The following is an 18,242-nucleotide window of genomic DNA, read 5'->3' on the forward strand; positions in this document are numbered from 1 at the left end:
ACTACTTCTAAACCATCTTGTGATGAAAAAAGTCATGCACTGCGATTTGTAAAGTGTCACTGTTTTGGTGCTTTGGCTTATTTTGTCCCATTCAGACCATGGTTGGATAAATTAAATCGGGCCAATTCTCCACTAAAATTATTACAAAATGCTTATCTTGGCATAAAATAAATGCACATGTATATTTTCTGTGCAATGTTTCAACTAAGTTTTAAACAATACACTGCAATCATCACAAAGTAAATTCTGTCGAAATAATGTCCAATTATGACCAATCAATCTATGGTATTGAATTATGTTAATTATGTTAAACAAAAAGTCACAAATGGGCCAAACTGGTTCTCCTTGTTTTGCGGTGTTGCGTGCTGGCTAAGAAGAGTTCCTTAAAGTGACTTTACCAATACACAAGCAAAAATTAATGCGCTAACAATCATGCATAACTATTCAGTTCAAAATGCATCAACTACTCCATGTTAGAGGTCAGCAGAAATGAACTCTTTAAATGGTTCAGTGAGTGAGTTAACACATTTGCATGGCGCACTTATACAGAATCTAAGCAATCTCATTTTGCATTTAGGGATTACAAGTCCACTAGACATTTGAGCAAAATTGTATTAATTGATTAATAGTTTCATGAATCGGCTTGCAGACTCTGCTCCAAATGTGCTCACAGCTCAAATAAACCTTATTCAAATGGAAGTTTTGCCATAACTACTCTCTGGATTCTTCAGCCAATAATAGATATTTTAAAATACATTTTAGACTCTAAATAGTGAGATCCACAAATTTGATATCCCTTAAAAATTAATGGCAATTCTTATTTCTGATCCTCATATACAGAACCATTTTAAATCGTGGGTAACTGTTAGTTGGACAAACCACCACCAAGTTAACATGAGCAACAACTGGAGCTCATGCAAAATATAAGTCAGGCTGGTCCTGTACAACTTTGCCTGCATTGCAACTTTGCATTTTTACATACTAATCAGTATAGTTATGCAAATCTATAGAGCAAATGCTACAATAAACTCATGGAGTAAACCTAACCTCTTCAATATGGAAGTTTGTGGGCAGGCGAGTAGACAGGACAGACACCACAAGTTTTTATTTATATTATTTACTCCTTTGGGAGGCAGGTAGCACTTCCATTAGGTTTTTCTCATCAAAGTCCTCCTCTTGAAAGGTGCCCAATGGGCGGCAACTGCCTCCTTCCTTTTCTTGGTCCAGATATTCGAGAATCACAAACATTTCAGTTTCATCCTTTGGACCGAAGCATCGTTATCTGGAAGAGGTTCTCTGTAGGTCAAAGAAGAGGGTCTGCCCACTTGCGCAGTGCAGCCATTTGCATATGTTCTCACATGACACACTCATAAAAAGGGAGCAAGTAACTTGAGAACAGAATGTCGTGCCTCAGCGCTTAGTTGCGGAAAATAAAAAGCCAGTTCTTTAGCTGGATGGGGTTAGATTCTGTTGGTGTGACTTGTGTTTAGGGACCCGCTGATGAAGAGGACACATGCTGGCCCCACCATTTGGTGGTAGAATCAACGACTACAGAACAGAGTGCATGCTGATTCTATATCAAGACCGGAGGCAGAGCCGAGATAACATGGCCCTGTGCTGTATGGACATATTTCATAACTACTACTACGGAGCGCACTTGTGCATCAAACAGCACGTGCGCAGGCGGAAATGGTGTAAGCACACATTTTAAGAGCTTGGATTCAGTGATCTGGAGATCTCAGTGCTAAACCAGCAACAGAGACATTGGGCCTCATTACAACGTAGGCGGCTGCGAAATGAACGGGGGCCGGTAAGGGACCGGCACCGTTCATTCCGGGCCGCCACCTGACGAGGTCTGCAGTGGGACCCGCTCTGGATGCCTGGCCAGACCAAATGTGCAGAGCGGGACCCGCTAGCAGACTAGGATGCTAACAACGGGCCTGTAATTAACGGGCCCGTTGTTAGCATCCTCCCCATTCCCATTGAGCCCTGAAGGGACTTAAATGGGAATGGGGATGTACCAGGACCCGGCCCGAGAATGGGAATTACCGGGCCCGCCAAAGCCGGCATGGCCCGGTAATTCCCTATTTTCGGGACCCGCACCCAGAACCCGGTTTGAGGGTAGCCATGCTGCTAAAAACGGCATGGCTACCTCCAAACTCGTAATGAGGCCCAGTTTGTGGGAAATCCTACAGAGAACATACCATAAGGTGAAAAAGAGAAAAGTAAAAAAAAATATATATATACAGACATATGAAAGAATGTATTTATAATTCATACTGAATAAAGACAGCTGGAAGCTGGGGCACAAGCCAAACCAACACAATAATTGCCTCAGCGGACGTGCATCGCAGCCTGCTTCTGTTCAGGCACTGGCACCGTAAAGAAGCCCTCCAGCCACCAAAATGTCAGAGTACGAGTGGAGCGAAGAGGAGCACATAGAGAGTGATTTGACGCTCAGTTTTAAGCAGGTGCTTGGGGACTAATTAGTGGAAGCTGTGGCAGAAGGAGTGAGACCTATACAAGAAAGACTGGCGAGTCTAGAATATATCCTAGGGCAGAAAAGTAAGAGCACCCAAAGACATTAAAAAAGCACATCCATGAGGGCCACCACCACGGAGGAGAGCCTTGAGGGGATTAACACGACCTGAAAGAGTAAATCCTCTTCTAATCCCCCGGGTCCACGCTATGGGGTAGAGCAACATACCCCAGAGGCTGCTGACACCTTTGGTAAGCTAAAAGAAGCCTGTCTCCAAAGGCCAGCAGTGCCAGGAATCCTTATCTCCGCCCCAGGGGAAGACAATATGGGAAACACCGATGAGGACTCAGGCGGAGAACTGCCAGAAGCATCTGCATCCTCATGAGAAGAAGAGGGTAAGCAAGAACTAGCCCCCCGGGTGGGGGGGGGGCAGCAAGAACACCAGGAAAGAGAAGCATCTGGAAACGCGGGAGCCAGACATGTCAGATATGCTCGATCCAGACGGCATCCAGAATCCCATGTCCTCGGAATGGCAGCCCTCACCAAGAGTAGCCAGGTACATGGCGCAAAGGATCAGGAAAACCTTGGACAAAGATACCAAGGCACTTATGAAAGCAGAGTGTCAGCGTGCAGATCTAGCAGGAAAGAAAGATGAGGCACCCGAACCTGACCCCAAAATGATGACTTTTGTTAGAAAGACCTCAAAAGATCTCAGGAAAGGTATGGACAGGTCCTGAAAGAACTGCCAGAAGAAGTTGCTAGATACCACGGGCCCGTTAGCAAAAATAATGGATCTAGCAGAGCGAGCGAGACACACGGGCAAGGAAGTGCAGGTAGATACCCTGGCTAGTTGGGCCCAGCGTGCGGTATGCCTCCTGGGCTGCACCAACTGCGACACCTCCTCAGAGAGACTTAGGAGTCTGCTGCTGAAGATTGACCCGAAATTGAGTGACCTCACCACCTATGAAGCAGGTGAAGCAGCTCAGGGCCCCCGGTTCGGAGATGCGTTTGGCAAAGAGATGAGGAGGTTTGTGGGCACATATACCTCCTTAAAGAAAGCTCAAGCTTCCATAAAGAAAATCTTCCCAGGCAGAGTTTTTGTGGGAACCAGCTGCTATCGGGGTTGAGCGACCGGACAGTTCTCGTCTTCCCAAAGACCTCAAGGTGTCAGAGCCCACTACTGGGAGTCAAGACAACAAGACTCCTTGTATTCCTACGTCCTGTCCCCTTTCCTCCATACTTTTCGGACATTCCATGCTTTGGGACAGGACCGGAGCACTTTTTGAAGCATCAAATATTATTGCCCTTTTATTTTTTTGCCAGACCACAGCCTATCCAAGACTATCAAGAGCCGCAGGGGAAGACCTCGGGATCACCAGACTCAGTGGCTCCATCTGCACATTAGAACCCTATCTCTTCAGAGCTACGCATGAAAAGGAGCTGTACAGTATCAACAGCAGCTTTAGAGATAGTCTATCCAAGACTATCAAGAGCCGCAGGGGGTATGGACAGGTCCTGAAAGAACTGCCAGAAGAAGTTGCTAGATACCACGGGCCCTTTAGCAAAAATAATGGATCTAGCAGAGCGAGCGAGACACACGGGCAAGGAAGTGCAGGTAGATACCCTGGCTAGTTGGGCCCAGCGTGCGGTATGCCTCCTGGGCTGCACCAACTGCGACACCTCCTCAGAGAGACGTAGGAGTCTGCTGCTGAAGATTGACCCGAAATTGAGTGACCTCACCACCTATGAAGCAGGTGAAGCAGCTCAGGGCCCCCTGTTCGGAGATGCGTTTGGCAAAGAGATGAGGAGGTGTGTGGGCACATATACCTCCTTAAAGAAAGCTCAAGCTTCCATAAAGAAAATCTTCCCAGGCAGAGTTTTTGTGGGAACCGGCTGCTATCGGGGTTGAGCGACCGGCCAGTTTTCGTCTTCCCAAAGACCTCAAGGTGTCAGAGCCCACTACTGGGAGTCAAGACAACAAGACTCCTTGTATTCCTACGTCCTGTCCCCTTTCCTCCATACTTTTCGGACATTCCATGCTTTGGGACAGGACCGGAGCACTTTTTGAAGCATTAAATATTATTGCCCTTTTATTTTTTTGCCAGACCACAGCCTATCCAAGACTATCAAGAGCCGCAGGGGAAGACCTCGGGATCACCAGACTCAGTGGCTCCATCTGCACATTAGAGCCCTATCTCTTCAGAGCTACGCATGAAAAGGAGCTGTACAGTATCAACAGCAGCTTTAGAGTTGCTATTTTCACAGGCGACATTGACCCTAATTTTAAACAACCTATTGGTAGCATTACTGACTGTCCAACACTTAGCTGTGCAGTTGCTCAATATTCACTGTATGAGTCAGATGTGGGAAAGTCACAGGTTGTAGCTGTTAAATTACCTCTGCTTTTATCACTGCTCCGATTTTTTAAAAAGTACGTATTTGGAAATGAAACAACCAGAACCCTGAAAACATTAAAATAAAACAATGTAAAGCTATTGGTTGAAACAAACAAAACATTAAAGAAACACAATAGATTAACTATATTGACTATTGAATGTATTTCTCAATTAAGATGGCACTTCGTTCAAAGTTCCTTTATTTGTTTAGAGCCATCACTGCATATGTTGTAAGTAAGCTCCTTCAGCAACTAGAACGTGCTGGTATCTTTTTCATTTGGGTCACTAAATACCATGGTAGGCTTTCCGAGGGATTGAGAATTCTCTTGCAAATGTTGGCCTGGAAGTCCCTGATATTTTCAATATTACTACTCGGTAGCAATGTAACAGAGCTTGAACTCAGCAATTTGATGAGCCTTGTTCTACGTATAATGAAAGCATATCAGCAAAGAGTCTATGAACTGTTACAAAGTCCCATGCCTAACTCTGGGAACATGCAGTCGGGTGGCCCAAGAGGGCCGGCGCCTCACTGAGCTAGAGGATGATAGACCTGGGGTGGTATATGGAGGATACACTGGTCACTCAAACTTAGATCCTGCCCTAGGGCAGAGGACATCACATGATACCATTTAAGGAAACTACCCCTTTAATACAGATGACACCTACACCTGGGGGCAGAAACAATATGGAATCAGTAAGGCAATGTTCTATCAGATCCTAGAGAGAACTACTTTAGGTTTCCTGGAGCAGAGGAAGTTGTAAATACTGTCCCTTTAAGGGAACTGAATTCTGCACTATAAGAAAACAATGGAGCAAAGAAAGTAAATGCCTTTGCATCAACACCCGCTCAGACATCAGGGGCACATCACACTTTCAAATTGGACTCTCTCTCAGCAAGTCTGCTTAAATATCAGAGGCATGCCACACTTTCCCATACCAATTACATAGCATGTCCACTTCCAAAACAGATGCTTTGTGCATTTTCCTACAGTGCAAGCCCAGAGAAACCATACAGTGTAGCGCCGTCAAACTCAAGTGTTTCTTCGGTACTCGATATCGTTTGACTCTCCCGTAGCCGACGTGGGACTGACAGACAGGGGAACACTGTGTTTCCCTGTCTGACAGTAGCCCACAGCAAATGCTCTGAGCTGCTAGCAGAAAGAGTGACGAGCCGGAAAACCTCAAGCAGTTGCATACCTACAATTGATCAAAGTAAAATCCTAAACTGTGGATCAGCCTTTTACAGGTATGGTCCAGCCATAAAGTTCAAAAGCAGACCGAGGGGAATCCATTAACTACGGCCAGCAACTACCCCACTCATTCAAACCCCATCCTACAGATAAGGGGTGTATCAGCCACTTTTACTCCCTAAAAATTGGCAAATACTCCCCAAAAATAAAAAAATAGGGAGTAAAAATACTCTCAATAAAAAAAATAGGAAACAGACACATAAGGGGCCTGTCCCCCTCCTTTTGCCCTCACAGCTCCATGGATATGTTTGGACCAGTAGTACACGTAGTGCCACAGGAAGAAACTATTATTAATGCCTGACCTGAAGAGGTAAACATGTTTATTTTAATGTGCATGAATAACTAGGTCCAAAAAAGTATTTATTAAGACATTTTCTGTTTTACAGTTAACATTTGTCTTTTTACTCTTATCTAGAGCACTGCCTATGAGGGCAGTCGCACGGCTCTATAATCCCAGAGTTAGTCAGCAGTATGGGCGTTTGGAGTATGAAGGAGTTTGGAGCAAGTTGGAGAGATAGTGCGTTTGGGAGGACACTAGAGACATGAACCGGTTGGAGATGAGAAGGGGAGAGAAGTTCTCAAGAGGAGGAGGTTGGTTTGATAAAGAAGCAGTAGGTTGGGTTGAATTCGGAGGCGGCGGTTGGTTTCAGACTTAAGGAGGAGGTTAGGTTACGACATAAGAAAATTGGTTGGAGATATAGGAGGGGGATTTGGTTAAGATAGCAGGAGATTTTTTGGGGACAGTAGGGGGTTGGTTAGAGACAGGCGGTTAGTTAGGGACAGCAGTAGGAAGAGGTTGGTTGCAGACACAAGAAGGAGGTTGGGTTGAGACTCTAGGAGTAGGTTGGAGGATAACATCAGGAGGAAGTGCAGGGTGCTAGGTAGTAAGATAAGGAAGGTGGGAGGCGGGCATGCTTGGCCCAAGGCAGAAGGTGGGGGTGAGGCCCCTAGCCGGAGGGGTCAAGCTCATGGAGGGAGGAGCAGGAGGAACACATTCATGGTGTGAAGTTGAGGAGAAGATGGGTATTGAAGAGACATACCTTTTGTCACCTCCCTCCTAAGGGTGGAAGGTGACAAAGGTCCTCTGAAAGTCTGCTTTGGGTGAAACAAAGGGAGGCAAACCTTCTTACATTAGTGGAATAGCCATAGACGACCAGGGATAAGGGTGCGGGAATCCTTTAAAGCGGAGATTGAGAACCAACGGGAGAAAGATCTCAAGAAGAGTGGAGAAGAAGAGTACAGGAATGTTAAAAATCAGAGTATGAGAACGAGGGGGAGAGAGACCCTGTGAGAAGCAGAGAAGAAAAGTGTGAAAACACCTTAAACCCTATATTGTGAATCAAGGGCTAGAGACCCCGAGGAAAGCAGGCACTATGCTAGGAATGTGACAGCAACTCAAATCGTAAAAGCATTAAGCCTGGGAATGCAGGTTTCATGTGTTGTGCCTATTTTGGTTGCTTAATTGAAAATGAACATGTAGTGGCTGTAACCACTGCCATCCTTGCTAGATTTGTTGGTTCTGGAATTGCTCATAAAATCATCTTTTCAAGTTAATATTTAAGAACTTAAGGCTATGGTCAATTTTGTGATTGCCTGGGATATTGATGGTATAGTATCAAGGCCAGCGCTGGTTGGGAAGATTCCTAGATAGCCGTTTTGCCCTGGATTACATCGATTAGTGAGCCCTTCATTTAACCCATATTTAACCCAATGTATACTTATTTGTCTATTTTGTTGTATTTGTATTTAAATGTTTTGATACAAGCACTTCCTGTACTTTTTGGTCCTGGAAAGAAAATGCTGTTCTTGACATCGGCTCTTTTGCCATTCTTCATTTATGTAATATCATCTAGATGGTGTGATTTAGCAAAAAGAACCAAGGTACTCCATACCTGTACTTTATTTTAATAATGTTAATTAAGCAAAGGGTTCACATTAGTTAAAATCCCCAGTTAAAAGAAATAAGACAATTGCTATTAATTAAGCAGTGAGCTGTTGGTGATACAACCATTACCATTAATTATAGGCTTTGAAACACTAGCTCTTTGTGGAATAACAAAAGCCAAAAGTGTAATATATAGTTTTGAGTTACTAAACTGCAATTGTAACTTGTAAATAAATAGACTGATAACATATCTGTGAACTGTGCTTCTATTCACAGAACCATTTTGGTGACATGGACTGGGGGCACTATACTGCATACTGTAAAAACAGTCGAACTCAGCTATGGAGCACTTTTGATGACACAAGATGCTTTAATGTTCCTGAATCAACAATACAGAGTCCAGCTGCTTATATCTTATTCTATAGTAGCGAACCACTCATGCTCTAATAATAACACCTTACAATTTTAGAAAATGTGTGTGTTTGATTGCTGGGATAATTATGATTAAGTGATATTGACTGTAACATCATTAAACATCATGTTCTAAATCTATATGTAATCATTATATGTCTTTAGCCTTGGTGCACTTTACAAGAAGGGGCATGCTCAGAATTTATTTTGCTATAAACCATTCTATTTCTTTTCGTCCAAGCGTTTCACTTCAAGGTATATGCCTTCCATATCACTATGTTAAGAGAAATAAAATGGGTAAGAACTGAAGAATGTTTACATTAAAAAAGAAAAACTGTCTGATTGGCTAACATTTTGCCCAAACATCAGTAACCCTTTTACCCGTCCTATGTAGGTATGTATGCATACATGAACACCTGCATAAATGTGATGTATGTATGCAATTTATACAGATCAAACCTAGTTGTTAACCAACACAGCGCTGTACATACAAGACAAAGCAAGGTTGTTAAAAGTAATGGGGGCAAGGGTTGCAGAAGAGCTGGGTTGGCAAGGGTGAGGATTGGAGTGGCTGAGCTCCAGAAGGGAGAATTAGGATTGAGTGGAGCGATCCATGATTGGTGAGATGCTCTTTGAAGAGTAGGCCCTTCTTGAAGTTTTGGATGGATGGTGACAATCTTATCTGCATTCATAACTTCTTCCAGGCACAGGATTAACAGGAAAATGCCTGTTTCCTGTGTTACCCCCTGTGGTAGTTTTTTTTTTCCAGCTTTGTGATGTTCTGGCTTCTCATGTTGTGCTGGCCTTCATCAATGGTAAATGTCTTGGCGCAGAAGAGTGGTGCTTTGTTTGCAATTGCTTTGTATGTAATGTGGGCCTCACAGATTGGTAATTGACATTATTAAGTGATTGACAACTTTGTAATAACTAAGGTTTTATAGAATTATTCTTGTGGCCTGGGATAGATGTTTTCAAGGAAATAGGTCTGGTTGTCTACCAAGGCCCCTCAGTGTCATAGGATGTAGAGCTTTATGCTCTCCCAAGACTATGGTTTGCCTTAACTAGCCCATTTGGCAGTAGAACATAGCCTGAGAGGGTTGATCAGGCCTGTTTTCAGGGCTAACATGGGCCACTTTCATATATTAGTGCACTGTGCAGCATGTAGTTTTACTGGTGAAATAAATGCACAATTTCACACAGTTTCCCAAATGATATGCCCTTTACTACTTCTAAAACAGCTTGTGATGAAAAAAAGTCATGCACTGTGATTTGTAAAGTGTCACTTTTTTTGGGTGCTTGGGCCTATTTTGTTCCGTTCAGACCGTGGTTGGAGGAATTAAATCAGGCCAATTCTCCACTGAAGTTATTACAAAATGCCTATCTTGGCATAAAACAAATGCCCATGTATATTTTCTGTGCAATGTTTCAACTAAGTTTTAAACAATACAATGCAATCATCACGAAGTAGATTCTGTCGAAATAATGTCCAATTATGACCAATCAATCTATGGTATTGCAATATGTCCATTTTGTTAAACAAAACGTCACAAATGGGCCAAACTGGTTCTCCCTGTTTTGCAGTGTTGCGTGCTGGCTAAGAAGAGTTCCTTAAAGTGACTTTACCAATAGACACGCAAAAATGAATGCGTTAACAATCATGCATAACTATTCAGTTCAAAATGCATGATAAAATGAATCCAAATCATGCGGTCATCAACTAATCCATGTGAGAGGTCAGCAGAAATGAACTCTTTAAATGGTTCCGTGAGTCAGTTAACACATTTGCATGTCGCACTTATACAGAATCTAAGCGATCTCATTTTGCATTTAGGGATTACAAGTCCACTAGCCATTTGAGCACAATTGTATTAATTGATGAATAGTTTCATGAATCGGCTTGCAGTCTCTGCTCCAAATTTGCTCTCACAGCTCAAATGACCCTAATTCAAATGGAAGTTTTACCATAACTCATCTCTGGATTCCTCAGCCAATAATAGGTATTTTAAAATGCATTTTAGATTCTAAATAGTGAGATCCACAAATTTGATATCCCTTAAAAATTAATTGCAATTCTTATTCTGATCCTCATATACAGAAACATTTAAAATCATGGGTAACTGTTAGTTGGACAAACCACCACCAAGTTAACATGAGCAACAACTGGATCTCATGCAAAATGTAAGTCAGGCTAGTCCTCTACAACTTTGCCTGCATCATAACTTTGCGTTTTTACATACTAATCAGTATAGTTAAGCAAATCCATAGAGCAAATGCTACAATAAACTCAAGAAGCAAACCTAAACTCTTCAATATGGCAGTTTTTGGGCAGGCGAGTGGACAGGACAGATGCCAGAAGTTTTTTATTGATATTATTTACTCCTTTGGGAGGCAGGTAGCACTTACATTAGGTTTTTATCATCAAAGTCCACCTCTTGAAAGGTGGCCAATGGGCGGCAACTGCCTCCTTCCATTTCTTGGTCCAGATATTCAAGCATCACAAACACTACAGTTTCATCCTTTGGACCGAAGCATCATTATCTTGTAGAGGGTCTCTGTGGGTCAAAGAAGAGGGTCTGCCCATTTGCACAGTGCTTCCATTTGCATATGTTCTCACACAACACACTCATAAAAAGGGAGCAAGTAACTTGAGAACAGAATGTCTTGCCTCAGCGCATTGTTGCGGAAAATAAAAAGCCAGCTCTTTCACTGGATGGGGTTAGATTCTGTTGGTGTGACTTGTGTTTAGGGACCTGCTGATGAAGAGGACATATGCTAGCCCCAGCATTTGGTGGTAGAATCAACAACTACAGAACTGAGTGCATGCTGATTCTTTGTCAAGACCGGAGGCAAGCATTATGCTTCAACTTCTTTAATCTACTCGTCAGCAGTTTGAACACTTCAAACAGAAAAAACAAAGAACTTTCCATTTTCCTTTTTTTTCCTTCTGGAAAAAACATTTCCCTTCTGATCTATTTCAGTAGCTCATCCTATGTCCTGTCTGTAGCCATCTAAGTTTCTTCCTGTCCCAAGCTCCACCTCTTATTAAGCTGATCTTCAGGCAGATAAGTGATGTTTTTTTCTTATTGCAGATAAATAATTTATCTACATATTTCACACTATGAACTGATTTAGATGTAATTGTTGGACACGAGCGTGAAACGCGGCACACAGTGTAATCTTAATTGAAAGTTACATTTAAGTGGTTTGGCTGATATTCTTTCATTGTAAGCTGCGCATGAGTTGTATAGCATGCGCGCAAACAGTATTCTGCCAAATGCGCCGAGTGGGCCCTGTGCTTCTACTCATAGCACGAACGAGGACCAGCTCTGTCGCATTTGCGAGCAGGACCAGGGGCCCACACCTTCAGGGAGGAGGAGTGGAGCTGTGTCGCATAATTCATACCGGTGGAGCCGAGGTAACAAGGCCCTGTGCTGTATGGGCACATTTCATAACTACTACTACGGAGCGCACTTGTGGATCAAACAGCATGTGCGCATGCAGAAATAGTTTAAAGCACACATTTTAAGAGCTTGGATTCAGTGATCTGGAGATCTCAGTGCTAAACCAGCAAAATATATATATGTATACATATATATATATTAATTCATACTGTATAAAGGCAGCTGGAAGCTGGGGCACAAGCCAAACTAACACGATAATTGCCTCAGCGGACTTGCGTCGCAGCCTGCTTCTGTTCAGGCACTGGCACCGTAAAGTAGCCCTCCTGCCACCAAAATGTCAGAGTACGAGTGGAGCGAAGAGGAGCACACAGCAAGCGGCTTGACGCTCAGTTTTAAGCAGGTGCTTGGGGACTAATTAGTGGAAGCTGTGGCAGAAGGAGTGAGGCCTATACAAGAAAGACTGGCAAGCCTAGAATATATCATAGGGCAGAAAAGTAAGAGCACCCAAAGACATAAAGAAAGCACATCCGTGAGGGCCACCGCCACGGAGGAGAGCCTTCAGGGGATTAACATGACCCAGAAGAGTAAATTGTCTTCTAATCCCCCAGGTCCACGCTATGGGGTAGAGAAACAGACCCCAGAGGCTGCTGTCACCTTTGGTAAGCTAAAAGAACACCATCTCCAAAGGACAGTAGTGCCAGGCATCCTTATCTCCTCCCCAGGGGAAGACAATATGGGTAATACTGATGAGGACACAGGCGGAGAACTGCCAGAACCATCTGCATCCTCATAAAAAGAAGAGGGTAAGCGAGAACTGGCCCCAGGCGTGGTGGGGGGGCAAGAACGCCAGGAAAGAGAAGCATCTGGAAACGCTGGAGCCAGACATGACAGATATGCTCGATCCAGACGACATCCAGAATCCCATGTCCTCATACTGGCAGCCCTCACCAAGAGTAGCCAGGTACATGGCGCAAAGGATAAGGAAAGCCTTGGACAAAGATACCAGGACACGCATGAAAGTGGAGTGTCCGCATCCAGATCAAGCAGGAAAGGTAGCTGAGGCACCCGAACTTGACCCCAAAATGATGACTTTTGTTAGAAAGATCTCAAAAGACCTCATGAAATGTATGGACAGGTCCTAAAAGAGCTGCCAGAAGAAGTTGCTAGATGCCATGGGCCCTTTAGCAAAAATAATTGATGTAGCGGAGAGAGCAAGACACACGGGCGAGGAAGTGCAGGTAGATACCCTGGCTAGTTTGGCCTAGCGTGCGGTATGTCTCTTGGGCTGCACCAACTGCAACACCTCCTCAGAGAGACGTAGGAGTCTGCTTCTGAAGACTGACCCGAAATTGAGTGACCTCAGCACCTATGAAGCAGGTGAAGCGGCTCAGGGCCCCCGGTTCGGAGATGCGTTTGGCAAAGAGATAAGGAGGTATATGTGCCCACAAACCTCCTCAGAGAAAGCTCAAGCTTCCTATAAAGAAAATATTCCCCGGCAGAATTTTTGTGGGGACCGGCTGCCATCGGGGTTGAGCGACCGGTCAGTTCTCGTCTTCCCAAAGACCTCAAGGTGTCAGAGCCCACTATTGGGAGTCAAGACAAGACTCTTTTTATTCTTACATCCTGTCCCCTTTCCTCCATACTTTTCGGACATTCCATCCTTCGGGGCGGGACCGGAGCACTTTTTGAAGCATCAAATATTATTGTCCTTTTATTTTTTTGGCAGGCCACAGCCCATCTAAGACTATCAAGAGCAGCAGGGGAAGACCTCAGGGATCACCAGACTAGTGGCTCCATCTGTACCTTAGAGCCCTATCTCTTTAGACCTACACATGAAAAGGAGCTGTAAAGTATCAATAACAGCTTTATATTTGCTATTTTCGCAGGCGACATTGACCCTAGTTTTAAACAACCTATTGGGAGCATTACTGACTGTCCAACACTTAGCTGTCCAGTTGCTCAATATTCACTGTATGAGTCAGATGTAGGAAAATCACAGGTTGTAGCTGTTAAATTACTTATGCTTTTATCACTGCGCTGATTTTTTTAAAAAGTGCGTATTTGGAGATGAATCAACCAGAATCCTGAAAACATTTTAAAAAAACAACAGAAAGCTATTGGTTGAAACAAACGAAACATTAAAGAAACACAATAGATTAACTCTATTGATTATTGAATGTATTTGCCAAATTAAGATGGCACTTCTTTCAAAGTTTCTTTATTTGTTTAGAGCCATCACTGTATATGTCGTAAGTAAGCTCCTTCAGCAACTAGAAAGTGCCGGTATCTTTTTCATTTGGATGACTAAATACCATGGTAGGCTTTCCTAGGGATTGAGAATTCTCTTGAAAATGTTGGCCTGTAAGTCCCCGATATTTTCAGTATTACTAATCGGTAGCAATGGAACAGAGCTTGAACTCAGCAATTTGATGAGCCTTGTTCTACGTATAATGAAAACATATCAGCAGAGAGTCTATGAACTGTTACAAAGTCCCATACCTAACTCTGGGAACATCCAGTCGGGTGGCCCAGGAGGACCGGCGCCTCACTGAGCTAGAGGATGATAGACCCGGGGTGGTATATGGAGGATACACTGGTCACTCAAACTCAGATCCTGCCCTAGGGCAGAGGACATCACATGAGACTATTTAAGGAAACTACCCCTTTAATACAGATGGCACCTACACCTGGGGGCAGAAACAATATGGAATCAGTAAGGCAATGTTCTATCAGATTCCAGAGAGACTTACTTTAGGTTTCCTGGAGCAGAGGAAGTTGTAAATACTGGCCCTTTAAGGGAACTGAATTCTGCACTATAAGAAAACAATGTAGCAAAGAAAGTAAATGCCTTTGCCTCAACACCCGCTCAGACATCAGGGGCACATCACATTTTGAAATTGGACTCTCTCTCAGCAAGTCTGCTTAAATACCAGAGGCATGCCACACTTTCCCGTACCAATTACATAGCATGTCCACTTCCAAAACAGATGCTTTGTTCCTTTCCCTACAGCGCAAGCCCAGAGAAACCATACAGTGAAGCGCCATCAAACTCAAGTGTTTCTTCGGTGCTCACCATCATTTGACTCACTGTGTTTCCCTCTCTGACAGTAGCCCACAGCAAATGCTCTGAGCTGCTAGCAGAAAGAGTGACAAGCCAGAAAACATCAAGCAGTTACATCCCCACAATTGATCAAAGTAAAATCCTAAACTGTGGATCAGCCTTTTACAGGTATGGTCCAGCCATAAAGTTCAAAAGAAGACCGAGGGGAATCCATTAACTACAGCCAGTAACTACCCCACTCATTCATACCCCATCCTAGGAGCAGCCCTACAGCTAAGGGGTGTATCAGCCACTTTTACTCCCTAATAATTGGCAAATACTCCCCAAAAATAAAAATAGGCAGTAAAAATACTCTCAATAAACAAAATAGGAAAAAAAGACACATAAGGTGCCTGTCCCCCTGCTTTTGACCTCACAGCTCCATGGATATGTTTGGACCAGTAGTACACGTAGTGCCACAGGTAGAAACTATTATTAATGCCTGACCTGAAGAGGTAAACATGATTATTTGAATGTGCATGAATAACTACGTCCAAAGAAGTATTTATTAAGAACGTTTTCTGTTTTACAGTTAACGTTTTTCTTTTTACTCTTATCTCGAGCACTGCCTAGGAGAGCAGTCACACAGCTCTATAATCCCAGAGTTAGTCAATTTTGTGATTGCCTGGGATATTGATGGTATAGTATCAAGGCCAGCGCTGGTTGGGAAGATTCCTAGATAGCCGTTTTGCCCTGGATTACATCGATTAGTGAGCCCTTCATTTAACCCATATTTAACAAAATGTATACTTATTTGTCTATTTTGTTGGATTTGTATTTAAATGTTTTGATTTAAGCACTTCCTCTACTTTTTGGTCCTGGAAAGAAAATGCTGTTCTTGACATCAGCTCTTTTGCCATTCTTCATTTATGTAATAATATCTAGATGGTGTGATTTAGCAAAAAGATCCAAGGTACGCCATACCTGTACTTTATTTTAATAATGTTAAATAAGCAATGGGTTCACATTTGTTAAAATCCCCAGTTAAAAGAAATAAGACAATTGCTATTAATTAAGCAGTGAGCTGTTGGTGATACAACCATTACCATTAATTATAGGCTTTGAAACACTAGCTCTTTGTGGAATAACAAAAGCCAAAAGTGTAATATATAGTTTTGAGTTAATAAACTGCAATTGTAACTTGTAAAGAAATAGACTGATAACACATATGTGAACTGTGCTTCTATTCACAGAACCATTTTGGTGACATGGACTGGGGGCACTATACCGCATACTGTAAAAACAGTCGAACTGAGCTATGGAGCACTTTTGATGACACAAGATGCTTTAACGTTCCTGAATCAACAATACAGAGTCCAGCTGCTTATATCTTATTCTATAGCAACGAACCACTCATGCTCTAATAATAACACCTTACAATTTTAGAAAATGTGTGTGTTTGATTGCTGGGATAGTTACGATTAACTGATATTTACTGTTATATCATTATGTTCTAAATCTGTATGTAATCATTATATATCTTTGGCCTTGGTGCACTTTACAAGAAGGGGCATGCTCAGAATTTATTTTGCTATAAACTATTCTATTTTCTTTTGTCCAAACCTTTCACTTCAAGTTATATGCCTTCTATATCACTATGTTAAGAGAAAGAAAATAGGTAAGAACAAAATAATTTTTACATTAAAAAAGAAAAACTTTCTGATTTGCTAACACTGTGCCCAAACATCAGTAACCCTTTTACCCGCCTGATGTAGGTATGTGTGTTTGCATGCATGAATACCTGCATGTATGTGATGTACGTATGTGATTTATACAGATCAAACCTAGCGGAGAACCAACGCAGCGCTGTACATACAAGACACAGCAAGGTTGTTAAAAGTAATGGGGGCAAGGGTTGCAGAGGAGCTGGGATGGCAAGGGTGAGGATTGGAGTGGCTGAGCTCCAGAAGGGAGAATTAGGGTTGAGTGGAGCGATACATGATTGGTGAGATGCTCTTTCAAGAGTAGGCCCTTCTTGAAGTTTTGGATGGATGCTGACAATCTTATCTGCATTCATAACTTCTTCCAGATACAGGATGCTTAGCAGGAAAATGCCTGTTTCCTGTTTTACCCCCTCTGGTAGTTCTTATTTTCCCAGCCTTGTGATGTTTTGGCTTCTCATGTTGTGCTGGCCTTGAGCAATGGTGAATGCCTTGGCGCAGAAGAGTGGTGCTTTGTTTGCAACTGCTTTGTATGTAATGTGGGCCTCACAGATTGAAAATTGACATTATTAAGTGATTGACAACTTTGTAATAACTACTGGAATCCTGCAGCCTTGAGGGATGTCTCTTTTATTGCCCTGTCTAGAGAGACCATTAACGAAGTCCTGGTGAATAATCCGGAAGCACTGTTGGTTATCTGTGGAGACTTAAATTGTACTTGGGTGCCGCTCGAAGTAGTAGAGCATCCCCCTCTCTTTTCATCCCTCAGAAACAAACGAGGGGACAAATGGTTGTCTTTGATGTCAGCGTGCGACCTGCTGAGTGCAGGTGATCTTTTCTCTAGACAAGGGAGACCATTTACTTGGGAAAGAGGAAATTCGCACGCGGACATTGACCATATCTTCATTAGTAGACATTTGTCTACTCTTACAACATCATTCGAAGTACTAAAAACCAAGGAGAGTGATCACAACTTGTTGGTGTTAAAGTGGAAGACAAACCCCACTCACAGTTTGGTTATGCCTGCTCCTGTCGGGGCGAACAGCCAACAAACACGTCTAAAACTGACAGCAGCTGCTATTTCTGCAATAAAGTTTCAGTACGAGAACACAGGCAAAGAACAAAAAGAACAGGAGTTTCTGCGATTACCAGATTACCAACCACTTTTGTTACCTTACAGGTCAGACTTCAAGGGTCAGGGACGACAAAACAAAGTTATCTCACACGAATACAGTAAAGAACTGGTTTTGAAAAGGCGCCAATTAAGACAAGCAAAAAGAAGGGTGAAAGCATTCCCTACGCCAGAAAATCAGGCGCTCTTTATGCAAGTGCAGAAAACCTATAGAACATGGATTAAACAACAACGGTGTAATCTTTACCAAAAAGACGCGGAAGCCATGCTAAAATTGGTCAGTGGTCATTATCCAAGAGAATTTTGGGCTTTAATTAGATCCACGAACTCGCCTTTTGGCGAACCACTAACAAACCCAATTGGTGAAACTGCTTGGATAAAATTCTATTCAAACCTTTTTCAGGCACCCACGCACTCGGGGCCTTCACTGGAAAATACAAACTTGGAACCGTGGGTTGATCTGAGCAATAAAGAAGAGATCACTAAAATACTTCGTAGGCTTAAACCGTCCAGAGCCCCTGGCCCGG

The 18,242-nt window shown here is 43.0% G+C and overlaps 1 protein-coding gene across 6 annotated transcripts in view; it reads left to right on the forward strand.

Moving 5' to 3' along the window:
* Positions 1-16,591, forward strand: part of USP50 (ubiquitin specific peptidase 50) — a 433,978-nt gene extending 417,387 nt beyond the window's left edge. For 3 of the 6 annotated variants that reach the window (XM_069624959.1, XM_069624963.1, XM_069624960.1), the window contains one exon: positions 8,287-8,562. In XM_069624959.1, the coding sequence (XP_069481060.1) occupies positions 8,287-8,457 (171 nt within the window). In that variant the 3' untranslated portion in view covers positions 8,458-8,562. Of the gene's footprint in view, positions 1-8,286; positions 8,563-16,115 lie in introns of those variants that run through there. The other 3 variants (XM_069624962.1, XM_069624964.1, XM_069624965.1) reach the window with 3 other exon arrangements.
* The last annotated feature ends 1,651 nt before the right edge of the window (positions 16,592-18,242 follow it).

The sequence above is a fragment of the Ambystoma mexicanum genome, chromosome 11, assembly GCF_040938575.1.
Source record: "Ambystoma mexicanum isolate Mex_15411 chromosome 11, UKY_AmexF1_1, whole genome shotgun sequence".
NCBI lineage: Eukaryota > Metazoa > Chordata > Amphibia > Caudata > Ambystomatidae > Ambystoma > Ambystoma mexicanum.